Source organism: Coenobita brevimanus, chromosome 73 (assembly GCF_032717465.1).
Source record: "Coenobita brevimanus isolate Jiangsu-jjx chromosome 73, ASM3271746v2, whole genome shotgun sequence".
In the NCBI taxonomy this organism is placed as follows: domain Eukaryota; kingdom Metazoa; phylum Arthropoda; class Malacostraca; order Decapoda; family Coenobitidae; genus Coenobita; species Coenobita brevimanus.
The window spans coordinates 33,309,415-33,336,854 of record NC_137026.1 but is presented as its reverse complement, the minus strand read 5'-3'; the positions used below and the strand labels follow the sequence as shown (position 1 = coordinate 33,336,854).

Here is a 27,440-nt window from a genome sequence, read left to right as displayed (position 1 = left end):
ATCACCACAATGACTATCACACAAATCATCAGTTACTGAGAGACTAACAATAATGCGACTCCAAAAGTACCACGTAGCATAATACTTTAAGTACACGTGCATATTATAAAATCTGAAAGCCTTCGAAAATACAGGACATGCCCTTGTATGCATACAAAGACTGTGTGCTACAACCTCGTAAAGAAAAGAAACCTGTAAAAAAAATCAATACATACAAACAAATGGCTCAATATGCATTAATAACTGAAGAAATACACACCAATAAATAAATCAATACATATTCATAATGTAAATGGACTAATAAATAAATCAATATATACTGATAAATAAATATTTAATAATAAATGAACCAATAGTTACTGGTAAAGATACTCTTACCTTTAACTTCAACCTGAGTAGTTGTGACAGTCTCCAGAGTTTCAACAGAAGAGACCGTTGCTGAGTCGACCTTGGGAAGTTCTGAAACGCAAGTCGAGGTGTTAAATACTATCACAAATTAGAAAAAACTTTCGCGGATAGATGAGAACCTCATTATTAGTGCCCTGAAAATAGATTATGCATATTTTCATTAACTGATTATTAGATTAACAGGATGGATGTTTTTTATTAACGGTAACAAACATAAAATAACAGGATCAATATTGTTATTATTGGCAACAAACTGAAAATAACTACGTACTAGTTATTTTGTCAGTTTTGTTATGTGTGTAAGAGGTTACTGTACAACTTAATTATGCTGATGTCAGTAATATTTGTATTATTTATGTTAGTAATAAAAATAAACAGATACGATATTAGTGCTCCCATTTATGAATATAGTACTCTCTTTTCCCCAATGTGATTATTTCTACTCATGCCATTTAAAGTGTGTTAAAGTGTAAGGTGATGAACAACGTGAGAGCATAAATACGGTACATTTTGTACAAGACAGTATCATGCTAAGTCCAAGACATTATCTGCTTCGCTTGATACTTAATGAAATATCCAACAACGCACTATGGCTTTTCTAGGTATGAGTCTACTGTTGATAACAACAAAACGGAAATTCTAGGAACACTACAAAATTTGTTTGAACTCTTCACCTTGTACGATGTCACTGATTGAGTCTTCAATCATCACTTGGCATATTAATGGAGAAAATCCTTGTTCCTCCACCACATTAATAAGTGGCATCTGAGCTTCAGGTCGCTTCAGAGTTGGCAAGTCACCTGCTTCAATCATTGCCATGATTTCTTGTGCTTGAACACCTTCCTTTAACATGACACTAACTTTGGCCATTTCTTGACTCACAGGGGTCTGCATTTCAGTGCTGAACTCCTTTGGAAACTGTTCAGTCAGAATTTCCTCAACGTTAACATTAGCTTTCTCCAACATTCTCATGAAGCTCTTGACACCAATGGGCTTCCCGGTTTTCTGAACTGCCTGTTCCACTTGTTCTGTAACAACTTCATTAATCAATGCCTTAAAGCCAAAGTCCTCAACGACTGTCAATAGCTGAGCTTGGGCTTCTTCCCTCATCAGTTGGGGGAATTCTCCAGCCTCCATGAGAGTGATGACATCCTGGGCCATCACACCATGCTTTACCATCATGCCTATTTTGGCCACCTCTTCCTTCAGTTTTGGTTCCAAATTGGCTTTCTGAACAACTTCTTCAATATTGACATTCTCCTCTTGTGCCATGCGTAAATAAGCCTTCACACCAGGTACCATCTCTGGAGCGAATGCTTGATGAGGGAAGGGAAATTATTAAGTACATGTCTAGGAGTGAGGGGTAACTAAGAAATAAATAATAATCAGGGAATAATAAGTGAGCAAAAGAAAAAATGTATCAAACATATTTAAGGCATGAGGGTTCTTTGTTGTTTAACTTAAAAAAAAAAGTCTCTATGGGTGACTGATCATTATGTATGTTTTTAAGATTGTCATATTTTTTTGCCAGCTGATCTGTAATTATCTGGCTTGTGCAAGTTTAATTTAAAGATAAAGTAACTTTTAAGAATTTCTGCTCTAACTCTATAACACTGATATTATTAGTTTTTCTCAATTTCATGCTTATACTGAGTACTGTATATACATTAAGACTAAATCTAATGTCATTAATGCTCAAAGCTAGGGTGTTTTTCAAATTACTGACATCGCCAATAACTACTGGTATCACACAATACTACAAGTGACGCACAATAATCTCCAAACTTTACAGCAACAAAATTTAAGGGCATTGTGGACAGAATGCTAATCAATAATTTATAAACTAAGTTATTTTATTTGTTTCAACGACGAATCCTAGTATATCACTGGTAGCTGATACCTGGTCACCGTACTGATCATATCTTTATACTCAATACTTGCAATGAGAACATTTTAATTCACCAGTGTAGATGACCTATGGCTGTCATTAATTACCAGACAGTAAATTTGAATATCCTTAAGTAAATGAACTCCTTCTTTATTACATAATGTGCATATTAATTTTCTTCATTAGCTGTAACTGATTAAAGAAGAACATGAACATGTTTTTACTTAGGTCATTTACACATTTTCCATGTGTCTTGACTTTTGTGCTGTGAATTGTTTAAACAGAAGAATTATACTCACATAGTAAAATTGAGTCTATTGTGAAGATCTAACTTTTGGCCTTGAATACGGCCCGGATCAGACCAAAACATTTGTATCTTCACAATAATTACAAGTTCAGTATGTGGGATTCTTCTATATTCAATATGTGGGTTTTAATTATATTATATTTATTCAATAATTTATAAAGCATTCTATCAACAAGTGCATGTGTAAACAAGTGTGACAAAATTACAAGTTCACTACACCAAGATCAATTCATGAGCACAATAAACAGCTGTTGGTAACCTTATATATTTCATACTGATTACTGTACTGACAGGCACAAAAAATCTAAAGCTGTGTAAGTGTTGTTGCATCTAATAATGCAGTTCTGAAACTGTTGCTTCTAATAATGCAGTATTCTATTGTATTCTGTGATGTTAGTGTTTGTATGCTGTGGGAACAAAATACAAAACTCATGTAGGGAACTGAGATGGTACAACATGCACAAAAGGGGGCTAAATATGGTTCTTGACTCAAAAGACTCAAAATCTATCAGCAAAAGTACGGTACATCCAGATTCTGGGAAAAAAAAAAAAAAAAACTTACTCTTAACATCCACAGTTTCAGCTCTGGCTTTCTTGAGCATCTCTTTAACCTCTAGCAAGCGTGCAGCTGCTTCTTTTGGTTTTAGTTTTGATACTGGTATTTCTTTCACGGATTCTGCAACCAAAACTTCACATATAGTGCCAATGTGACCCTTGTCAGCAACCATGGACGTGAGAGGAATTTGTGCTTCTGGCATTTTCAGGCTTGTCAATAATCCAGACTCAGCCAATGTAACAACCTCATCACATTTCACACCTTCCTGGAGCAGATAGCCAACTGCAGCCATTTCCTTGACAGGTTCTGATGAGGGGCCAAATTCTTTTGATGCATCCATAATCACTTGCTCCATTGATTCCTTGCCTTTCTCAATTGTACGAATGACAGCCTTCAGACCAATATTTTGATCACATCTGTCAGCAGCCTCTTGAACCAGCACCTTGTGTACTGTAGCATGCTCAAGGCGGTCTGCCACTTCAAGCAGCTGAGCCTGATGCCCGGGTTGCTTCAGGGTCACAAACTCACCTTCCTTCATCATTGTCATGAGTTCATTGACTTGCACTCCTTTTTTCAAGTTGAAATTCAGCTTTGCAATGTCTTTCTCAAATGCCTTCTCTGCTGGTCCTAATTCAACGGTTTCTAAGTCTATTTGATTGTCTGTTGCCAAGCGTATCAGAGCCTTAAATCCAGGCACACACATTTCTGCAATCACACACCGAACAAGTCAGTAATCAAACCGAATATATGAACCAGAGTCTCAAGTTATTTAACACTGGATATGCACTGATACTGTCATCAGTTGGTTAAAAATATGTGTTTGATTTGTGCAAAACAAATTACAAGCAAAAAAAGGAGGTTTTGCATCATCAGTAAATGACATCTGTTAAGCAAAACTTTAATATAAGTTTCTGCGCTCAGTATATCATAATGGTGTTAGAAGTATAAAAATATTATAACTGCATAATATTAAACAAAAGCTTTAGCATTATTAAATATTTTTTTCTGTTACAAGATTTTAACAATATCAACATTCTACATGATATTACATGTCAGTGCCTTTATTCAAGGACTGGAAGGTGCATAAGAAAAATGCCTGCTGTAAAGAAAACAAGGTTACATGGCAAGGAAAATACATAGGCAGAGCATCTTCTGGAATAAGGGGAATCATTGACAGAGTACAAAAATACAGCCGAGTCAAGGACAAGGTCACTGACAAGTGATGTATAGGGCTTAAATATTGGCTTTGGAAGCAATTAGCCAAATAATTTTGTGGTGTAGAATTATGTGTGTTACATTTTGATGCCTTTTAAAATGTCCAGAGTGATAAGTTCTATTTTCTTGTCTCACTGTATGAATAATGACCTGGCAGTTGACATACAGATTTTTAAAATACAGTCAAGGTCAAACATTCCTTTACATTGACTTAATATGTGTTAGAATTTAAAAAGATATTGCTTAACTGATCAACAGTATGCAAGTGAATTCGAATCAAGTTTCATTATTTCAGAACCTCAGATATGTAACTGGATAACTGACCATGACTTTACACTGGGGAGAGGGAACATTGCATTAACATGGAAATAGATAATAGGGTCTCGAATATTAGACGTGTATGCTTGAGGCTGAAGTGGAAGGATAAATATGATAAATATGTGGCATGGGTTACCTGGCTGGACTTGCGTCGCTTCGGCCATGTGTTTGGGTTTAGTCTCTTCCGTAGACTCTGTTGCCTGTGAGGGTGTTGGCGTGGGTTCTGTGGATGTGTGATCATCTGCTAAATATACCACAGTGCTACGCTACTGTTTCACTGGTGTCCTAGTTATGTATTACTTATCTGAAACTGTGTCTACTGTGACTATGTGGGTATTTTTCATTTGTAAAAGTAATCATGAAACTGTCAAACAAGATTAGTGCCAGTTAAATGCATCTGAAAGCTGCTTATTGTATTAACATGGTCTAGGATCTTAACTGTGAGCATGTAATGAATAGGTAAATTATCAATGAAAGACTGACAATTTTAATGTTTCATTATGTAGAGGTGCAAATTGTTAAGCAATGACAAATAAAACAAACTCTTAACAAAGTGAATGAGGATCCAGAAACCTCCCTTCATACTGCACTAAATTCATGTTGACTATAGTTACTATGGATGAAATGACCAATGTAATACTGCAATATTCATCGGCCAATTAATGACAAATTGATACTGGGGAAACATTAGGTAGCCATGACAATCAAAATACTTGTACTTTTCCAGAGCACTATCTATTTACGATAGTGGATGGTCTGTCAAAGAAACAACATTTTGATATCATACTGCAAATGATATAAACAATAAAAAAAAAAGTTTGACTATTAGTGAAACAGAACTGTTTGCTGAGATCAAATTCAAGATATATCTCAGGTTTGTAGTATCTGTATCTCCGAATGTGGATGTTCATGGATCCCTAGGAGAAACAAATTGTATTCTTCTTTGTAAACCCTCACCAAATTAAAAAAATAAAATATAAAATAAAATGAATGGGTGTGTAATTAACTATAGTATCTCTTATAAATGATTCTGCAGGAATGATTGCTAGGGAAAATTCTAGCAAAGAAACTGAAGAGATACCAACAGTTCTAAGTAATAATGTCAGTGTTTCTAATCTCATGATCAGTGGCTGCTGTTACCAAATCAGCACTCTTGAGTGCTATCATAAAATTTGTCACAGGTAGCATAGCATTGCAAAACTGAGTTATGTAAGTGAATTTTGGTATTTACTCAGACAAAGCCACTGTAATTCAGTGGTAGGGGAAAAAAAAAGTTTCTTCATAACATGAGTAGTAGGAACCTATTTAAGATATTATGGCATTAATCAAGAGGTATATTAAGGAGCAAAAGATCTTATAAGCTTTACAAACATATTCTTGTCCTCTAATAAATATGTCATATCCTTTTCCAGTATGAAGTTGGTGAAGGTTTATTTAATGTAATAAATTATGTAACTAGAGCCCATAATACTGATGGATACATGTAGCTGAAGTTATAGCAGTTCCAGTATATGTGACTGGAATGAAGTTTAAAAAATTATCATCACATTCTGAATGTTTCCAGTCTTGATTAAATGTTTTAAAGTTACCATACATTAAATACAAAAAGCAAGACTGCTTTGCAATTTCATACAACTGTGAGTTATGCAAACTTCTTTATGTGCAAAGGATCATGTACACCACTGGAACTACTAAATCAGCAGGTACTATGTGAAATGTGGAAAAAAAAAAAAATCCTGTACCTGCTTTGTAATGTACTTACTCTTAACCGCTACACTTCCCTGATATCTATCTCAGCAGTCCTTTTGGTATGATTAGCAATTCAGAAATAGTTCAGAAAGTTCATATGTCTACATTTAGGAAAGACAAGGCATTGGTGCTGTCTATGTAATGGTTAACTGAAGTAACAGTAACATAATCTACATTTCAAATTTTGTTCTTTTTCTTTAGAAATTTATACTCATGCGGATATCTGTTTAATCCTTCTAAGCACAACTGCCAATGATGATAATACCAAAAACAGTACTGTAATATGACATCATAGTTCATAAAGGACACAAAAAGAGATCTTATTTCTTATCCAAACAGAGCAATGTAAAGGTAAAGTTCATAATATTTATCAAGTAGGTGTTGGAAAATTAAGATGTAATTAGCACAGCACTTTCCTGCGAGCGTTTTTTTCATCAAGTTTACATGTTCATATGAAGTATGTTTTCACTGCCTGATTAAGAGATAAGAATGATAGAAAATTCTGTTGGTTCTATGAGAAGAGACATTTGACAAATGAGCACTACACACACAAAAAAAAAAAGGCTCAGATATTGTTGCAAGCACATTACATCACAGCTACTGGATTTATCAGATTTCACAAATATGGCAATTCTTTCTGAGTGAAAAAAAAAAAAAAAAAAAAGTCTACCAACAGGATATAATGAGATGAGTATTGAAACTGTGTTGTGTAACCAAGGACCAACCTAGCTGTAGTGTGTCTGCTTCATATTCCTGGACTGTGACTTGTTTGGTGCTTTCCTTGAGGAATGTGATAGTAGTTTCTGAAAACAGTAGTGGTGAGTAAGAATTACAGCACATGTAAATAAAGTTTTTATGATGAGTATACTTGAACAGGTGGATTAATGTGTTTTATATGAATCTGAACATAACCTAATATTCAGTTGTAGTTAAACATTATCTAAATACTGTATGCGTTTACCTGTCAGTGCTTGGTCATTCCAACACAGGGAAACTTTGACAGTTGAATTTTGAACATAATACTGCTTGGGTTTATGAATCAGAGAAGTACGACCTCTATCAAAGGTACATCACTGAAGTAATAGGGCTACTTCTTATGTTTCGTGAACTTCAGAGGATATGATGGATGAACTACATATTATATTTCAAATCAATGATATGAGATGTTGTAAGTCAATGTTGCCCTGTAAATACAGACCTACAGTTTTGGGTTTCTGAGTATGAAGTTGCCTTTCCCTCTGTTTACCAAATCTTTTCGAAGTAAATTTTGTGAAATAACCATTAACTGCAGCATGTGTCTGTATCTGTTCCATGGTCAAATACTTCTGAAATAAATTATGATTAGACATGTCCTATACATTTACTACGATAAAAATACACTATAACAATTGGAGATGTTAATAATAAATAACAGCATAGGATACACCACAGATTATAAACGAGTATGGATTATCATTTGGTTAAACAGTATGTGTTAATTATTAGTACTATAGTATTATACTATACCTGTGCTCCACCTGCAATAGTGCATTAGTGGTAAATATTATCATGTTAGGAGCCATACTGGTAAGTTTTTTGTTAAGAAACAATAACTAGCTTAACAACAGAAGCATAGGTTTTCACGTACAAGATCGCAAAAACACTATATTATGCAACACAGTATACGAAAACCAACATTTAGTACATGCTGACATCACAACATTAGTTTATATATGCACAAAAACATAAAAATAAATAAAATATCAAAAATATATTACATATTTTACTTGATGCAAAAATTATCATTTTATGTGACAGCAAAATTGAATGTTAGTAAAATGTAAAAATCTGTATAAAAATATTCAAAACAGCTAAAAATAAAAACAATAATCTGCATCATGTTAGGTGTGTGGTAGTGGCATGAGTATGTGAAGTTGCAGTTTGCAGGTTTCAAGCTCCGTGCATTTGTGGAACTAGGTAAAACGAGTAGTGTTCAAATCTGGAAAACTTCTATACGGTATTATGTATGCGTGTTCACTTACGAGGGGCAGTCTGCTGTTCAGTTGTGGTTTCTTCCTGTATTTCCTCATCCTGCTCTGTCTTCTTAACACGTTTCTTTTTCTGTATTGTGACCTGTTGTGTTTCCTCAACCTGTGTCTGTTCTGTGTCTTCAGTGACCTGTGTTGGTTTAACCTCCTCTGTAACAATTTCTTCCACCTGCTTTTTAACTACAGTTTCTTTGTGCTCCCTTACCAGAGGATGTGGAATAACCTCAGCCTTCTTTAACTCTGGCTCTTCCAATATTGTTGCTCTCTCCATCTGAATCACTATGGAGAACTGGTCTATTTTCTCGGGTTCATCAGCACCCACACCTTCTTTCTGCATTATTAATGGTTTCTCCTGAACCTTAGTTGGTTGTAAATATTCCTGCTCCTCGACTGTCTCAGCAGTCTCTGTAACAGTCGTAGTTTTTGTTGTTTCCTTAACCTGCTCTGGCTTTTGCTCATCAATTATTTGCTTTACAAGTGTTTCCTGTTGAAGTGCCATAGCTTTCCGCATCTCATCCATTACATCAGAGGGTTTGACAATTTCTTCTGTTGTAATAATCTCAACATCAGTCACCTCTTCAGGCTCAATAGGCTCTTGAACTTCTTCTTCTTTCTGGAACACTTGTTGCTTGCGGACAGTAACCTTCTTCCTTTTAACAGTTTCTTCTGAAGGAACTACTTCTTCCTTAACAACTTCAGGTTGTTCAAACACTGTTACTTCATCTATTTCCTCTGTTGTTGACTGTGGCTTTGTTTTTGTCACAGTCTGTTTTACGGTTACTTTCTTCTTTGATGGTACTACTTCCTCGGTGACTGTTTCAATTACAGAACGCTGCTCTTGGACTGGTTGTGTAAGCTGTAGAATTTCTGGGAGTTCTTTTGGTGTTGTTTCTTCCAGAGGTTGTTCTGGCTCAGGTCCAGATTCGGTCTCTTCTTCAGTAATTTCTTTTACTACTTTCTTCTTCTTAATGAGCTTCTTTGGTTTCTTTTCCTCAGCCTCTTCAATGATCACTGTTTTCTCTTCTTCAACAGGGGAAGTTGTCTCTATAATTTCTTCTGTTGTCTCTTCACTAACTTTTGGCTTAGGTTTACGTTTAAGTTTCTTAATTTTTGTGATTTCTGTAGTTTCTTGTATGGTTTCTTCTGGTGCTGGTGTTGGCTTTGTTTCTTCTGGAACAGGTGTTGGTTCAACATGAGTTTCCTCTATTATTTCTTGTGTTGTTTCTTCAGTTTCTTTAACCTCGACAGGAGCTGTTTGTGTAACTTCTGTAATTTCCTCTGTAACTTCACTGGTCTTTGGCTTTGGTTTGCATTTTGGTTTCTTGGTTACTGTTGTTTCAGTGATTTCAGTTACAGTTTCTTCTGGTTTAGGTGCTGGTTTGGGTTCTTCTGGTGTTGGTTTGGGTTCTTCTGGTGTGGGTTTAGGTTCCTCAGGTGCAGGTGTTGGTTCAATGTGTTCCTCAATAATTTCCTCTGTTACCTCTTCAGTTGTCTTTTCCTTTGGTTTGCGTTTTGGTTTTTTGGTTATTTTTGTTTCAGTGATTTCAGTGACAGTTTCTTCTGGTTTGGGTGTAGGTTTGGGTTCTTCTGGTGTTGGTCTGGGTTCTTCTGGTGTAGGTTTGGGTTCTTCTGGTGTGGGTTTGGGTTCTTCTGGTACAGGTGTTGGTTCAATGTGTTCCTCAACAATTTCCTCTGTTACCTCTTCACTTGTCTTAGGCTTTTTGCGTTTTGGTTTTTTAGTTAATTTTGTTTCTGTAACTTCTGTGACAGTTTCTTCCGTTTCTTCAGGTTTAGGTGTTGGTTTGGGTTCTTCTGGTGTTGGTTTGGGCTCTTCTGGTGCAGGTGTTGGTTCGAAGTGTTCCTCAACAATTTCCTCTGTTACCTCTTCAGTTGTCTTTTCTTTTGGTTTGCGTTTTGGTTTTTTAGTTATTATTGTTTCTGTGATTTCAGTGACAGTTTCCTCAGGTTTAGGTGTGGGTTTGGGTTCTTCTGGTGCAGGTGTTGGTTCAATGTGTTCCTCAACAACTTCCTCTGTAACCTCTTTAACCTCAACAATATCTTCTTCTGGTTTTGTCTCTACAACTTCTGTAATTTCCTCTGTAATTTCACTCGTCTTTGGCTTTTTGCGTTTTGGTTTTTTGGTTACTTTTGTGTCAGTGATTTCAGTGACAGTGGTTTCTTCTGTTTCTTCTGCTTTGGGTGTTGGTTTAGGTTCTTCTTGTGTGGGTTTAGGTTCTTCAGGTACAGGTGTAGGTTCAACATGTTCCTCAACAATTTCTTCTGTTACCTCTTCCGTGGTCTGTGGTTTTTTGCGTTTTGGTTTCTTGGTTACTTTTGTTTCGGTGATTTCAGTGACAGTTTCTTCTGTTTCTTCTGGTTTAGGTGTTGGTTTGGGTTCTTCTGGTGTTGGTTTGGGTTCCTCTTTGGGTTCCTCTGGTTTAGGTGTTGGTTTTGTTTCCTCTGGAACAGGTTCTGGTTTAGGTTCTTCAACTACTTGTGTAATTTGTTCTACTTCTTCAACTGTTTCTTTAATTTCTTCTGTTGGAACTGTCTGTTCAGTAATCTCTGTAACTTCAATGGTCTTTTCTTTAGGTTTGCGTTTTGGTTTTTTGGTTATTTTTGTCTCAGTGATTTCTGTGACTGTGGTTTCTGTTTCTTCTGGTTTAGGTGTTGGTTTGGGTTCTTCTTTGGGTTCCTCTGGCTTAGGTGTTGGTTTGGGTTCCTCTTTGGGTTCCTCTGGTTTAGGTGTTGGTTTGGGTTCCTCTGGTTTAGGTGTTGGTTTTGTTTCTTCTGGAAGTGGTTCTGGTTTAGGTTCTTCAACTATTTCTTCCGTTATTTCTTCTATCTCTTCAACCTCAACTGTCTCCTCAGTTGGAACTGTTTGTGTCTCTGTTACTGTCTCTGAAACTTCACTGGTCTTTGGTTTTGGTTTGCGTTTTGGTTTTTTGGTTACTTTTGTTTCTGTGATTTCAGTTATTTCTTCTGTTGCTTGTGGTTTGGGTGCTGGTTTGGGTTCTTCTGGTGTTGGTTTGGGTTCCTCTTTGGGTTCCTCAGGTTTAGGTGTTGGTTTAGTTTCTTCTGGAAGAGGTTCTGGTTTAGGTTCTTCAACTATTTCTTCTGTTATTTCTTCTATCTCTTCTACCTTTACTACTGTTTCTTCAGTTGGAACTGTCTGTGTCTCTGTGATTTCTGTAACTGTCTCTGTAACTTCACTGGTCTTTGGCTTTGGTTTGCGTTTTGGTTTCTTGGTTATTTTTGTTTCTGTGATTTCAGTAACAGTGGTTTCTTCTGGTTTTGGTGTTGGTTTGGGTTCTTCAGGTGTTGGTGTTGGTTCTTCAGGTGTGGGTTTGGGTTCCTCTGGTGTAGGTTTAATTTCTTCTGGTGCTGGAGTAGGTTTTGGTTCCTCAGGTGCAGGTGTTGGTTTAGTTTCTTCTGGAATAGGTTCTGGTTTAGTTTCTTCCACTACTTCTTGTATTTCTTCTGTTTCTTCAACTGTTTCTATAATTTCTTCTGTTGGAACAATCTGTTCAGTAATCTCTGTAACTTCAGTGGTCTTTTCCTTGGGTTTGCGTTTTGGTTTTTTGGTTATTTTTGTTTCAGTGAATTCAGTGACAGTGGTTTCTGTTTCTTCTGGTTTAGGTGTTGGTTTACGTTCTTCAGGTGTAGATTTGGGTTCTTCTGGTGTTGGTTTGGGTTCTTCTGGTGTGGGTTTAGGTTCTTCTGGTGTGGGTTTAGGTTCCTCAGGTGTTGGTTCAATGTGTTCCTCAACAATTTCCTCTGTTACCTCTTCAGTTGTCTTTTCCTTTGGTTTGCGTTTTGGTTTTTTGGTTATTTTGGTTTCAGTGATTTCAGTGACTGTTTCTTCTGGTTTGGGTGTAGGTTTGGGTTCTTCTGGTGTTGGTTTGGGTTCTTCTGGTGTGGGTTTAGGTTCTTCTGGTGTGGGTTTAGGTTCCTCAGGTGCAGGTGTTGGTTCAATGTGTTCCTCAATAATTTCCTCTGTTACCTCTTCAGTTGTCTTTTCCTTTGGTCTGCGTTTTGGTTTTTTGGTGATTTTGGTTTCAGTGATTTCAGTGACTGTTTCTTCAGGTTTGGGTTCTTCTGGTGTTGGTTTGGGTTCTTCTGGTGCTTGTTTAGGTTCTTCTGGTGTGGGTTTGGGTTCCTCAGGTGTTGGTTCAATGTGTTCCTCAACAATTTCCTCTGTTACCTCTTCAGTTGTCTTTTCCTTTGGTCTGCGTTTTGGTTTTTTGGTTATTTTTGTTTCAGTGATTTCAGTGACAGTTTCTTCAGGTTTGGGTTCTTCTGGTGTTGGTTTGGGTTCTTCTGGTGTTGGTTTGGGTTCTTCTGGTGTTGGTTTAGGTTCTTCTGGTGTGGGTTTAGGTTCTTCTGGTGTGGGTTTAGGTTCCTCAGGTACAGGTGTTGGTTCAATGTGTTCCTCAACAATTTCCTCTGTTACCTCTTCAGTTGTCTTTTCCTTTGGTTTGCGTTTTGGTTTTTTGGTGATTTTGGTTTCAGTGATTTCAGTGACTGTTTCTTCTGGTTTAGGTGTAGGTTTGGGTTCTTCTTGTGTTGGTTTGGGTTCTTCTGGTGTTGGTTTAGGTTCTTCTGGTGTTGGTTTAGGTTCTTCTGGTGTGGGTTTAGGTTCCTCAGGTACAGGTGTTGGTTCAATGTGTTCCTCAACAATTTCCTCTGTTACCTCTTCAGTTGTCTTTTCCTTTGGTTTGCGTTTTGGTTTTTTGGTTATTTTTGTTTCAGTGATTTCAGTGACAGTTTCTTCTGGTTTAGGTGTTGGTTTGGGTTCCTCTTTGGGTTCCTCTGGTTTAGGTGTTGGTTTGGGTTCCTCTTTGGGTTCCTCTGGTTTAGGTGTTGGTTTGGGTTCCTCTTTGGGTTCCTCTGGTTTAGGTGTTGGTTTTGTTTCCTCTGGAACAGGTTCTGGTTTAGGTTCTTCAACTATTTCTTCTGTAATTTCTTCTACTCTGACTACTGTTTCTTTAATTTCCTCTGTTGGAACTGTCTGTGTCTCTGTAATTTCCTCTGTAACTTCACTGGTCTTTGGCTTTTTGCGTTTTGGTTTTTTGGTTATTTCTGTTTCTGTGATTTCTGTGACAGTGGTTTCTTCAGTTTCCTCTGGTTTTGGTGTTGGTTTGGGTTGCTCTGGTGTTGGCTTGGGTTTCTCTTTGGGTTCCTCTGGTTTAGGTGTTGGTTTAGTTTCTTCTTGTTTAGGTGTTGGTGTTGGAGCTTCTGATGCAGGTGTGGGTTTGGGTTTCTGAGGTTCTGGTGTTGGTTTACCTTCTTCTGGAAGAGGCTCTGGTTTCTGTTCTCTGACTATTTCTTCTGTAATTTCTTCTACAACTGTTTCTTTAAGGTCTTCAATTGGAACTTTCTGTGTCTCTGTAACCTCTGTAGTTTCTTCTGCAACTTCAGTGGTCTTTGGCTTTTTGCGTTTTGGTTTTTTGGTTATTTTGGTCTCAGTGATTTCAGTGACAGTTTCCTCTGTTTCTTCTGATTTGGGTGTTGGTTTGGGTTCCTCTGGTTTAGGTGTTGGTTTGGGTTCCTCTGGTTTAGGTGTTGGTTTGGGTTCCTCTTTGGGTTCTTCTGGTTTAGGTGTAGGTTTAACTTCCTCTGGCTTAGGTGTTGGTTTTGGTTCCTCTGGTGCAGGTGTAGGTTTGGGTTTCTCTGGTTCTGGTGTTGGTTTAGTTTCCTCTGGAAGAGGCTCTGGTTTAGGTTCTTCAACTACCTCTTGTGTAATTTGTGTAACTTCTTCTACCTCTTCAACCTTTGGTTTGTGTTTCTGTTTTGGTTTAGTTACTTTTTTGGTCTTAGTTATTTCTGTAAGTGTGGTTTCTTCTGTTTCAGGTGTTGGTTTAGGTTCTTCAGGTGCAGGTGTTGGCTCAGGTGCTGGTTTAATTTCTTCTGGTACTGGTGTGGGTTTGGGTTCTTCAGGTGAAGGCTTAGTTTCCTCTGGAGCAGGTGTGGGTTTTGTTTCTTCTGGTGCAGTTGTGGGTTTAGGTTTTTCTGGTTCTGGTGTTGGTTTAGTTTCTTCTGGAAGAGGCTCTGGCTTAGTTTCTTCAACTACTTCTTCTGTAGTTTCTTCTACAACTGTTTCTTTAATGTGTTCAACAGGAGCTGTTGGTGTCTCTGTAACTGTCTCTGTGACTTCACTTGTCTTTGGCTTTTTGTGTTTTGGTTTTTTGGTTACTTTGGTTTCAGTGATATCAGTGACTGTGATTTCTTCTGTTTCCTTTGGTTTTGGTGTTGGTTTGGGTTCTTCTGGTGTGGGTTTAGGTTCCTCTGGTGTAGGTTTAGTTTCCTCTGGTGCAGGTGTTGGTTTAGTTTCTTCTAGAAGAGGCTCTGGTTTAGGTTCTATAAGTTTTTCTTCTGCAATTTCTTCTACTTTTACAACTGTTCTAGTGTCTTCAACTGGAGTTATTTGTGTCTCTGTAACTACTGTAGCTGTCTCTGTAACTTCACTGGTCTTTGGCTTTTTGTGTTTAGGTTTTTTGGTTATTTTGGTTTCAGTGATTTCAGTGACTGTTTCTTCTGGTTTGGGTGTAGGTTTGGGTTCTTCTGGTGTTGGTTTGGGTTCTTCTGGTGTAGGTTTGGGTTCTTCTGGTGTTGGTTGAGGTTCTTCTGGTGTGGGTTTAGGTTCTTCTGGTGTGGATTTAGGTTCCTCAGGTGTTGGTTCAATGTGTTCCTCAATAATTTCCTCTGTTACCTCTTCAGTTGTCTTTTCCTTTGGTCTGCGTTTTGGTTTTTTGGTGATTTTGGTTTCAGTGATTTCAGTGACTGTTTCTTCTGGTTTGGGTGTTGGTTTGGGTTCTTCTGGTGTTGGTTTGGGTTCTTCTGGAGTTGGTTTATGTTCTTCTGGTGTTGGTTTAGGTTTTTCTGGTGTTGGTTTAGGTTCTTCTGGTGTGGGTTTAGCTTCCTCAGGTGCAGGTGTTGGTTCAATGTGTTCCTCAACAATTTCCTCTGTTACCTCTTCAGTTGTCTTTTCCTTTGGTTTGCGTTTTGGTTTTTTGGTTATTTTTGTTTCAGTGATTTCAGTGACTGTTTCTTCTGGTTTGGGTGTAGGTTTGGGTTCTTCTGGTGTTGGTTTAGGTTCTTCTGGTGTAGGTTTGGGTTCTTCTGGTGTTGGTTTATGTTCTTCTGGTGTGGGTTTAGGTTCTTCTGGTGTGGGTTTAGGTTCCTCAGGTGTTGGTTCAATGTGTTCCTCAACAATTTCCTCTGTTACCTCTTCAGTTGTCTTTTCCTTTGGTCTGCGTTTTGGTTTTTTGGTGATTTTGGTTTCAGTGACTGTTTCTTCTAGTTTGGGTTCTTCTGGTGTTGGTTTATGTTCTTCTGGTGTGGGTTTAGGTTCCTCAGGTGTTGGTTCAATGTGTTCCTCAACAATTTCCTCTGTTACCTCTTCAGTTGTCTTTTCCTTTGGTTTGCGTTTTGGTTTTTTGGTGATTTTGGTTTCAGTGATTTCAGTGACTGTTTCTTCTGGTTTGGGTGTTGGTTTGGGTTCTACTGGTGTTGGTTTGGGTTCCTCTTTGGGTTCCTCTGGTTTAGGTGTTGGCCTGAGTTCCTCTGGTTTAGGTGTTGGTTTGGGTTCCTCTTTGGGTTCCTCTGGTTTAGGTGTTGGTTTTGTTTCCTCTGGAACAGGTTCTGGTTTAGGTTCTTCAACTATTTCTTCTGTAATTTCTTCTACTCTGACTACTGTTTCTTTAATTTCCTCTGTTGGAACTGTCTGTGTCTCTGTAATTTCCTCTGTAACTTCACTGGTCTTTGGCTTTTTACGTTTTGGTTTTTTGGTTATTTTTGTTTCTGTGGTTTCTGTGACAGTGGTTTCTTCGGTTTCTTCTGGTTTTGGTGTTGGTTTGGGTTCCTCTGGTGTGGGTTTGGGTTCTTCTGGTGTTGGTTTGGTTTCTTCTGGTGTGGGTTTAATATCTTCTGGTTTAGGTGTTGGTTTGGTTTCTTCAGGTGCAGGTGTTGGTTTCTGTTTCTCAGGTTTAGGTGTTGGTTTGGGTTCCTCTGGTGTAGGTGTTGGTTTAGTTTCTTCTGGAGCAGGTTCTGGCTTTGTTTCTTCTGGAACAGGTGTTGGTTCAACATGAGACTCCTCAACAATTTCCTCTGTTATCTCTTTAACTTTGACAATTTTCTCTTCAGTGTCTTCAGATGGAACTGTTTGTGTCTCTGTGATTTCTGTGACTTTAGTGGTCTTTGGCTTTGGCTTGTGTTTTGGCTTTTTGGTTATTTTTGTTTCAGTGACTTCAGTGATGGTAGTTTCTTCTGTTTCGTGTGGTTTAGATGCTGGTTCGGGTTCCTCTGGGGCTGGTGTAGGTTCAGGTTTAGGTGTGGGTTTAATTTCCTCTGGTGTAGGTGTTGGCTGTGGTTCTTCAGGTGCAGGAGATGGTTTAGGTTTCTCTGGTTCTGGTGCTGGTTTAGTTTCTTCTGGAATAGGCTCTGGTTTGTGTTCTTTAACTATTTCTTCTGTAATTTCTTCTACAATTGTTTCTTTAATATCTTGAACTGGTGTCTGTGTCTCTATAACTTCTGTAACTGCCTCTGTGACTTCAGTGGTCTTTGGCTTTTTGCGTTTTGGTTTTTTAGTTATTAATGTTTCTGTGGTTTCAGTAACAGTGGTTTCTTCTGTTTCTTGTGGTTTAGGTGTTGGTTTGGGTTCCTCTGGGGTTGGTGTAGGTTCAGGTTTTTCTGGTTCAGGTGTTGGTTTAATTTCCTCTGGTTTGGGTGTGGGTTGTGGTTCTTCAGGTGCAGGTGTTGGTTTAGGTTTCTCTGGCTCAGGTGTTGGTTTAGTTTCTTCTGGAACAGGCTCTGGTTTGTGTTCTTCAACCATTTCTTGTGTAATTTCTTCTACACCCACTTCTTTAATGTGTTCAACAGGAGTGGTTTGTGCTTCTGTAACTTCTGTAAGTGTCTCCGTTTCTTCACTGGTCTTTGGCTTTTTGCGTTTTGGTTTTTTGGTGATTTTTGTTTCTGTGATTTCAGTGACGGTGGTTTCTTCTGGTTTAGGTGTTGGTTTTGGTTCTTCAGGTGTTGGCTGTGGTTCTTCTGGTGTAGGTGTTGGCTGTGGTTCTTCTAATGTAGGTGTTGGCTCAGGTATTTCTTGTTTTGGTTCTGGTTTAATTTCTTCTGGTTTAGGTGTTGGTTTTGGTTCCTCTGGTGCAGGTGTTGGTTTTGGTTTTTCTGGTTCAGGTGTGGGTTTTGGTTCCTCTGGTTTTGGTGTTGGTTTTGGTTCCTCTGGTACAGGTGTGGGTTTGGGTTCCTCTGGTGTAGGCTTAGTTTCCTCTGGAACAAGTGTTGGTTTTACTTCTTCCGATGGACGTGTGGGTTTGGGTTTTTCTGGCAATGGTGTTGGTGTAGGTTCTTCTGGTGTTGGTTTAATTTCCTCAACTACTGTTTGTGTTACCTCTTCAGCCTCTACCATCTTGCCAGTGTCCTCAAGTGGAGTGGTATATATCTCAGTAATATCTAGTTTTGAATCTGTAACATCACTAACTTTGGGTTTTGGTTTTCGTTTTAGTCTCTTTATTTTTTGTGTAGTTTCTTCTTCAATAACTGTTATTTGTTCTGTTTCCTCTGGTTTGGGTGTTGGTTTTGATTCTTCCTCAACAGGTGTGGGTTTGGGTTCCTCTGGTTTAGGTGTTGACTTTGGTTCTTCAGGTGTTGGTTCTTCAGGTGTTGGTTCTTCAGGTGTTGGTGTTGGTTCTTCGGGTGTTGGTGTCGGTTCTTTGGGTTTTGGTGTTGGTTCTTTGGGTTTTGGTGTTGGTTCTTCAGGTGTTGGTGTTGGTTCTTCAGGTGTTGGTGTTGGTTCTTCAGGTGTTGGTGTTGGTTCTTCAGGTGTTGGTGTTGGTTCTTCAGGTTTTGGTGTTGGTTTTGGTTCTTCAGCTTTTGGTGTTGGTTTTAGTTCCCCTGGTGCAGGTGTGGGTTTGGGTTTCTCCAGTTTTGGTGTTGGTTTAGTTTCCTCTGGAACGGGCTCTGGTTTATGTTCTTCAACTACCTCTTCTGATTTTTGTGTAATTTCTTCAATCTCTTCTACTTTCACAACTGTCTCTTTAATATCTTCAGTTGGAACCTTGTGTGTCTCTGTAACTTCTGTAATTTCCTCTGCAACCTCACTAGTCTTTGGCTTTGTTTTGCGTTTTGGTTTTTTGGTTATTTCTGTTTCTGTGATTTCTGTGACAATGGTTTCTTCTACTTCTTGTGTAGGTGTGGGTTTGGGTTTTTCTGGCTCAAGTGTTGGTTTTATTTCTTCTGGTTTAGGTGTTGGTTTTGGTTCTTCTGGTGTAGGTGTTGGTTTGGTTTCTTCCGGAAGATATTCTGGCTGAGGTTCTTCAACTATTTCCTCTGTTCTTTGTGTAATTTTTTCAATCTCTTCGACCTTTACAACTGTTTCTTTAGTGTCTTCTATGGGAGCTGTTTGTGTCTCTGTGATTTCTGTAATGGTCTCTGTAACTTCACTTGTCTTTGGCTTTGGTTTTTTGAGTTTTGTTTTAGGTTTAGATATTTTTGTGGTCTCAGTGACTTCAGTGACAGTTTCTTCTGGAACAGGCAAAGGTTTAGTTTCTTCAGGCGTAGGTTTTGGTTCCTCTGGTGCAGGTGTTGGAGTGGGTTTTTCTGGTTCAGGTGTGGGTTTAATTTCTTCTGGTTTAGGTGCTGGTTTTGGTTCTTCAGGTGCAGGTGTTGGTTTTGGTTTTTCTGAGTCAGGTGTTGGTTTTGTATCCTCTGGAACAGGTGTAGGTTTAGTTTCTTCAGGTGTGGGTTTAGTTTCTTCTAGTGTAGGTGTTGGCTTAGGTTCTTCTGGTGCAGGTGTAGGTTTTAGTTTTTCTGGTTCAAGTGTTGGTTTAGGTTCTTCTGGTGTAGGTGTTGTTTCTTCTTGAGCAAGTGTTGGTTTAGTTTCTTCAAGTTCACTCTCTTTTGGTTTTGGCTTTAATTTCTTTGTTTTCTTAGTTTTTTCTAACTCTGTCTCTTCAACAACTGTTATTTGTTCTATTTCTTCCGGTTTAGGTGTGGGTTTTGGTTCCTCTAGTTTAGGTGTCAGTTCTGGTTTCTCGGGTTCTGGTGTTGGTTTAATTTCTTCTGGTTTAGGTGTTGGCTTTGGTTCTTCAGGTGCAGGTGTTGGTTTGGGTTTTTCAGGCTCTGGTGTTGGTTTAATTTCTTCTGGAACTGGTGTTGGTTCTGTTTCTTCTAGTTTAGGTGTTGGTTTGGGTTCTTCTAGTGCAGTTTGTTTTTCTGGTTCAGGTGTTGGTTTTGTTTCTTCTGGAACAGGTGTGGGTTCAATGTGAGTTTCCTCAACTAGTTCTTCAGTCTGTTTAATTTCTACAATTATTTCTTCAGTGTCTTTAACTGGTATTTCTTGTGTCTCTGTAACCTCACTAACCTTCGACTTTGGCTTACGTTTGATTTTTGGTTTGGTTACTTTAGTCTCAGTGACTTCAGTAACAGTTGTTTTTGTCTCTTTTGGTGTAGGTGTTGGTGCGGGTTCTTCTGGAATTGGTGTGGGTTTTGTTTCTTCTGGCTCTGTCAGTTTAGGTTTTTCTGGTTCTGGTGTTGGTTTTGGTTCTTCTGGTTTAGGTGTTGGTTTAGTTTCTTCTGGGAAAGGCTCTGGTTTAGGCTCCTCAATTATTTCTTGTGTTTCCTGTGTAATTTCTTCTATTTCCTCAACTTTTACAACTGTATCTTTAGTGTCTTCAACAGTCTGTGTCTCTGCAACTTCACTGGGCTTTGGCTTTGGTTTGTGTTTCTGTTTGGGTTTGGTTACCTTTGTTGTTTCTGTGATTTCAGTGACAGTGGTTTCCTTTGTCTCTTCTGGTGTAGATGTTGGTGTAGGTTCTTCTGGTTCAGGTTTTATTTCTTCTGGAACTGGTGTTGGCTTTGTTTCTTCTGGCTGTGTTGGTTTTGGTGTAGGTTTAGTTTCTTCTGGTGCAGGTGTTGGTTTTGGTGTAGGTTTAGTTTCTTCTGGTGCAGGTGCTGGTTTTGGTGTAGGTTTAGTTTCTTCTGGTGCAGGTGTTGGTTTTGGTGGTTTAGTTTCTTCTGGCTGTGTTGGTTTAGGTTTCTCTGGTTCAGGTGTTGGTTTCACTTCTTCTGGAACTGGTGTTGGTTTTGTTTCTTCTGGAATAGGTGTGGGTTCAATGTGAGTTTCCTCTACTACCTCTTCTGTCTGTTTAACTTCTACAATTTTTTCTTCAGTGTCTTTAACTGGTACTTCTTGTGTCTCCATAACCTCCGTAACTGACTCTGTAACGTCACTAACTTTTGATTTTGGCTTACGTTTTTCTTTTGGCTTGGTGACTTTAGTTTCAGTGATTTCTGTGACTGCCGTTTCTTTTGTCTCTGGTGTGATTTCTTCTGGAATGAGTATGGGTTTTGTCTCTTCTGGTTGTGTTGGTTTTGGTGTAGGTTTAGTTTCTTCTGGCTGTGTAGGTTTAGGCTCCTCTGGTGCAGGTGTGGGTTTAGTTTCTTCTGGTGCAGGTTTAAGTTTTTCTGGTGTAGGTTTAAGTTTTTCTGGTGCAGGTGTTAGTTTAGCTTCTTCTAGCTCTGTAGGTTTAGGTTTCTCTGGAATAGGTGTTGGTTCTGTTTGTTCTGGAGCAGGTATAGGATGGGGTTCTTCAGGTGCAGGTTTATGTTCCTCTGGTGTAGGTGTTACCTTTGTTTCTTCTGGCTGTGTTGGTTTAGGTTCTGGGGTAGGTTTAGTTTCTTCAGGTACAGGTGTAGGTTTAGGTTCCTCTGGTGTAGGTGTTGGTTTAGGTTCCTCTGGTGTAGGTTTAGCTCCTTCTGGTGTAGGTGTTGGTTTAGGTTTCTCTGGTGTAGGTGTTGGTTTAGGTTCCTCTGGTGTAGGTGCTGGTTTAGGTTCCTCTGGTGTAGGTGCTGGTTTAGGTTCCTCTGGTGTAGGTGTCGGTTTAGGTTCCTCTGGTGTAGGTGTTGGTTTAGGTTCCTCTGGTGTAGGTTTAGCTTCTTCTGGTGTAGGTGTTGGTTGAGGTTCCTCTGGTGTAGGTGCTGGTTTAGGTTCCTCTGGTGTAGGTGTTGGTTTAGGTTCCTCTGGTGTAGGTGTTGGTTTAGGTTCCTCTGGTGTAGGTGTTGGTTTAGGTTCCTCTGGTGTAGGTGTTGGTTTAGGTTCCTCTGGTGTAGGTGTTGGTTTAGGTTCCTCTGGTGTAGGTGTTGGTTTAGGTTCCTCTGGTGTAGGTGTTGGTTTAGGTTCCTCTGGTGTAGGTTTAGCTTCTTCTGGTGTAGGTGTTGGTTGAGGTTCCTCTGGTGTAGGTGCTGGTTTAGGTTCCCCTGGTGTAGGTGCTAGTTTAGGTTCCTCTGGTGGTATTGGTTTAGATTCCTCTGGTGTATGTGCTGGTTTAGGTTCCTCTGGTGTAGGTGTGGGTTTAGTTTCTTCTGGTGTAGGTGTTGGTTTAAGTTCCTCTGGTGTAGGTCCTGGTTTTGGTTCCTCTGGTGTAGGTGTTGGTTTAGTTTCTTCAGAGGCAGGTATGGGTTTTGGTTTTCGTTTTCTTAATTTTTTCAACTGTGTAGTTTCTTGTATTGTGGTCTCCTCAGTTACTCTTTTCTGTTCGGTTTCTTCTGGTGCGGATGTAGGTTTTGTTTCTTCTGGCTTTTCTGGTTTAGGTGTGGGTGTTGTTTCTTCTGGAACAGGTGTGGTTTTTGGCTCCTCTGATGCAGGTGTGGGTATAGGTTTCTCTGGTTCTGGTGTTGGTTTACCTTCTTCTGGCTGTGTAGGTTCAGGTTTTTCTGGCTCTGTTGGTTTAAGTTTTTCTGGTTCTGGTGTTGGTTTAGTTTCTTCTGGGTGTGTAGGCTTAGGTTTTTCTGGCTCTGTTGGTTTAGGTTTTTCTGGTTCTGGTGTTGGTTTAGTTTCCTCTGGTGTGGGTTTTGGTTTTGTTTCATCTGGAATTGGTGTTGGTTTGGTATCTTCTGGAACAGGTGCAAATTGGATATGAGACTTATCACCTAATGTTTGTGGTCTGTCTTTAGTCTGTTTAGCTCCTACTATTTCATCTTTAAAAGGAGAAATCTGTGGCCCTGAAACTTTTATAGGGGTTTCAGCTGTTTCACTAACTTCAGACTTTGGTCTATGCTTTATGGTTTGTGTACTCTCAGTTTCTCTGGTTTCATCAGTATCAGTGACTGGCTTCATTTTCTCTGGAATTTGTCGTGTTTGTATTGCTTCTGTGTCATCTCGAAATAGTGTCAGTTTTGTGTCTTCTAGAACAGGTATTGGTTTTGGTTCTAAAGCTGGTGTAGGTTTTTTGTCTTTTCGAATTGGTGTTGGTTTTGTGTCTTCTGGAGCTGGTGTTGGTTTTGTGTCTTCTGGAGCTGGTGATGGTTTTGTGTCTTCTGGAGCTGGTGTAGGTTTTGTGTCTTCTGGAACTGGTGTAGGTTTTGTGTCTTCTGGAACTGGTGTTGGTTTTGTGTCTTCTGGAGCTGGTGATGGTTTTGTGTCTTCTGGAACTGGTGTAGGTTTTGTGTCTTCTGGAACTGATGTAGGTTTTGTGTCTTCTGAAGCTGGTGATGGTTTTGTGTCTTCTGAAGCTGGTGATGGTTTTGTGTCTTCTGGAACTGGTGTAGGTTTTGTGTCTTCTGTAGCTGGTGATGGTTTTGTGTCTTCTGGAACTGGTGTAGGTTTTGTGTCTTCTGTAGCTGGTGATGGTTTTGTGTCTTCTGGAACTGGTGTAGGTTTTGTGTCTTCTGAAGCTGGTGATGGTTTTGTGTCTTCTGGAACTGGTGTAGGTTTTGTGTCTTCTGTAGCTGGTGATGGTTTTGTGTCTTCTGAAGCTGGTGTTGGTTTTGGTTCTAGAGCTAGTGTTGGTTTTTTGTCTTCTGTAGCTGGTATTGGTTTTGTGTCTTCTGAAGCTGATGTTGGTTTTGATTCTAGAGCTAGTGTTGGTTTTTTGTCTTCTGGAGCTGGCGATGGTTTTGTGTCTTCTGGAGCTGGTGTTGGTTTTGTGTCTTCTGAAGCTGATGTTGGTTTTGGTTCTAGAGCTAGTGTTGGTTTTTTGTCTTCTGGATTTTGTGTTGGTTTTGTGTCTTCTGGAGCTGGTGTTGGTTTTGTGACTTTTGGAGCTAGTGTTGGTGTTGTGTCTTCTGGAATTGGTGTAGGTTTCGTGTCTTCTGGAATTGGTGTTGGTTTCGTGTCTTCTGGAATTGGTGTTGGTTTCGTGTCTTCTGGAATTGGTGTTGGTTTCGTGTCTTCTGGAATTGGTGTTGGTTTCGTGTCTTCTGGAATTGGTGTTGGTTTCGTGTCTTCTGGAATTGGTGTTGGTTTCGTGTCTTCTGGAATTGGTGTTGGTTTCGTGTCTTCTGGAATTGGTGTTGGTTTCGTGTCTTCTGGAATTGGTGTTGGTTTCGTGTCTTCTGGAATTGGTGTTGGTTTCGTGTCTTCTGGAATTGGTGTTGGTTTCGTGTCTTCTGGAATTGGTGTTGGTTTCGTGTCTTCTGGAATTGGTGTTGGTTTCGTGTCTTCTGGAATTGGTGTTGGTTTCGTGTCTTCTGGAATTGGTGTTGGTTTCGTGTCTTCTGGAATTGGTGTTGGTTTCGTGTCTTCTGGAATTGGTGTTGGTTTCGTGTCTTCTGGAATTGGTGTTGGTTTCGTGTCTTCTGGAATTGGTGTTGGTTTCGTGTCTTCTGGAATTGGTGTTGGTTTCGTGTCTTCTGGAATTGGTGTTGGTTTCGTGTCTTCTGGAATTGGTGTTGGTTTCGTGTCTTCTGGAATTGGTGTTGGTTTCGTGTCTTCTGGAATTGGTGTTGGTTTCGTGTCTTCTGGAATTGGTGTTGGTTTCGTGTCTTCTGGAATTGGTGTTGGTTTCGTGTCTTCTGGAATTGGTGTTGGTTTCGTGTCTTCTGGAATTGGTGTTGGTTTCGTGTCTTCTGGAATTGGTGTTGGTTTCGTGTCTTCTGGAATTGGTGTTGGTTTCGTGTCTTCTGGAGCTGGTATTGGTTTTGTGTCTTCTGGAGCTGGTGTAGGTTCTGTGTCTTCTGGAGCTGGTGTTGGTTTTGTGTCTTCTGTAGCTGGTATTGGTTTTGTGGCTTCTGAAGGTGATGTTGGTTTTGTGTCTTGTGGAATTGGTGTTGGTTTTGTGTCTTGTGGAATTGGTGTTGGTTTTGTGTCTTGTGGAATTGGTGTTGGTTTTGTGTCGTCTGGAGCTGGTGTTGGTTTTGTGTCTTGTGGAATTGGTGTTGGTTTTGTGTCTTGTGGAATTGGTGTTGGTTTTGTGTCTTGTGGAATTGGTGTTGGTTTTGTGTCTTGTGGAATTGGTGTTGGTTTTGTGTCTTGTGGAATTGGTGTTGGTTTTGTGTCTTGTGGAATTGGTGTTGGTTTTGTGTCTTGTGGAATTGGTGTTGGTTTTGTGTCTTGTGGAATTGGTGTTGGTTTTGTGTCTTGTGGAATTGGTGTTGGTTTTGTGTCTTGTGGAATTGGTGTTGGTTTTGTGTCTTGTGGAATTGGTGTTGGTTTTGTGTCGTTTGGAGCTGGTGTTGGTTTTGTGTCTTCAGGTATGGGTACTGGTGTTGTCACCTCAACTGGAGCTTCTGGTGTTGCAGTAAGTTCTTTAACATCTGTGTTTTGTTTATGCTTCAGCTTTTTCTTATGGGGTTTATGTGTAACTGTCTGCAGTTGCACATCTCCAACAACAGATGTTTTCTCTGTTTGATCTGTTGGTGGTGTGGGTTCTATTTCTTCTTTTACTGGTGTTTCTTCTATTTCTTCTGTAAGTTCTGCTTCTTGTGTTTCTTCTGTAAATGCTGGTTTTGTTTCTGGGGCTGGTGTTTCTTTTGTTTCAGGGATTGGTGATTCTTTTGTTTCAGGGGCTGGTGTTTCTTTTGTTTCAGGGACTGGTGTTTGTTCTGCTTCTGGGACTGGTGTTTCTTTTGTTTCGGGGACTGATGTTTCTTTTGTTTCAGGGACTGGTGTTTCTTTTGTTTCAGGGACTGGTGATTCTTTTGTTTCAAGGACTACTGTTTCTTTTGTTTCTGGGAATGGTGTTTTCTTTGTTTCAGGGACTAGTGTTTCTTTTGCTTCTGTGACTGCTGTTTCTTTTGTTTCTTTTGTCAGCGATGTCAGTTTAGTTTCTGGGATCTGTGTGTCTTGGGTGTCTGGGATTGGTGTTTCTTCTATTATTTCTGTATGTGGTATTTCTTTTATTTCTGTGACTGGTGTTTCTTTTGTTTCATGGACTGGTGTTTCTTTTGTTTCATGGACTGGTGTTTCTTTTGTTTCATGGACTAGTGTTTCTTTTCTGTCTTTTGTAAGTTTTGGTTTTGCTTCAAGGACTGGTGTACCTTTTGTTTCTTCTGTAAACGGTGTTGGTGTCTGAGCTGGTGTCTCTTTTGTTTCTTCTGTAATTGGTATTGGTTTTGTTTTGGGGACTGGTGTTTCTTTTGTATCTTCTGGAATGAAAAATATATGTATTTTTTTCTTTACGTATTTATCATTAATCATACTAAGCTCACTGTCAATTTTACCCATGTTTTAAAGTAAGAGGCTGGACTTTTTTTTTTTTTGGGGGGGGGGTCTGAAAAATTTTCAAGTATTTATGATTGATACTGATTTCATGTTTATTTGTAGATCTTCTTAACTTTTCCAATAAGGAAGCATTTCCCTATGCAGAATGTAATCATCTTGTGGTGGTAAGAATAAGACGGACTGACAGTGCAGTGAAAAAGTTATTTGACTTTAAAAATCCCTCCTGTCCATGAGACTCTGCTTAAGCTGAATCAAATCATCTGATGGTAGCCAAATTAACGTAAGAAAGATGTGATGGGAGTAAAATGATTCTTTTTTTTTTTTTTTTTTTAATAATACTAAACAGTAACTCATCAACTTTCATTTGGAGCAGCCGATCTTATATATATTCTGCCCTTCACCACGCCTATCACTTGAACAACTCTCATTTAAACATCTCCCATTGGCTGTTAGGTTTGGTACAGATAAGTCAGGTTGGTTTAGTTTGGTATGGTTAGATCTGATTAGGTTTGGACTGTAGAGGTATGAGTGAAGGTTTTGAACCAAGAGATGTTTAAATGACAATGTATTGAAATGGATGGTAATGAACAACTAGTTATTAGAATTTAATGTGGGTGCTGAATAGAACTTTGGTTTGTCTGCTTCAAATGATGATGTTACTCTTATAATTTTTTTACCACAATTCTAAAATGAACTTTTTTTTTTTTTTTTCATTCTTAAATTTCAACTTCTATTGAAAAGTTTTTTTTTTTTTTTTTTTTTTTTAATGTCTGACAAAGTTTTCAGCTAAGGGAAGCCTCAAGACACCTGAGGGCAAGAGAATTTTGTTTTGTTTTGCTTAATTCTGAAGGAAGAGTTCACAAGTCTGTTTAGCATCCTTACGTAACTTCTCACTTGCATATTTATCAAGGGAAAAGGTATCTGTTTCACATTTCCTCATCCAAAGAGGAATTCCTGTTTCTCAACATTATGCAGTATTATTTTAACTTTTTTTTTTTTCTTTAAGTTTTGGGACACTGACTTTAGCTTCATCTGTAGGTGCCAAATAATGTGTGTGTGTGTGTGTGTGTGTGTGTGTGTGTGTGTGTGTGTGTGTGTGTGTGTGTGTGTGTGTGTGTGTGTGTGTGCAATACTACCAACATTATTCTTTGCATACTAAATAATTATCACTACTGAGAAAGAGTTGTGTGTGTGTGTGTGTGTGTGTGTGTGTGTGTGTGTGTGATACTATCAACCTTATTTTGCAAATACTAAATAATGATCAATATTGTTCAAGAACTGTGTGTGTGTGTGTGTGTGTGTGTGTGTGTGTGTGTGTGTGATACTTATCCTAGCATACATCTTAGTCTGTACCTTCACTAATGAACCAAGTGGTATATAGCAACAATAATTAATGTAAACTGCCGCGTATTTCAGAATAAGGAATAGTCTGTACTAGCAGAATAAAGTATCTGGTGTCAATGTTGTCTTATGTATTAGTGGATCATTTTTATTTTCTTGAGACAATGCCTACCTCC

General features: G+C 39.0%; 1 protein-coding gene across 1 annotated transcript in view; it reads right to left on the bottom strand.

Moving 5' to 3' along the window:
• LOC145407519 (uncharacterized) overlaps window positions 1-27,440 on the bottom strand; it is a 280,710-nt gene that overhangs the window by 85,244 nt on the left and 168,026 nt on the right. Inside the window, exons 70-75 of the mRNA XM_080278443.1 lie at window positions 8,463-25,847; window positions 7,167-7,244; window positions 4,829-4,915; window positions 3,166-3,864; window positions 1,083-1,724; window positions 379-459 (exon numbers count right to left, since the gene is read on the bottom strand). Of these exons, the coding sequence (XP_080134569.1) occupies window positions 379-459; window positions 1,083-1,724; window positions 3,166-3,864; window positions 4,829-4,915; window positions 7,167-7,244; window positions 8,463-25,847 (18,972 nt within the window). The remainder of the gene's footprint in view (window positions 1-378; window positions 460-1,082; window positions 1,725-3,165; window positions 3,865-4,828; window positions 4,916-7,166; window positions 7,245-8,462; window positions 25,848-27,440) is intronic.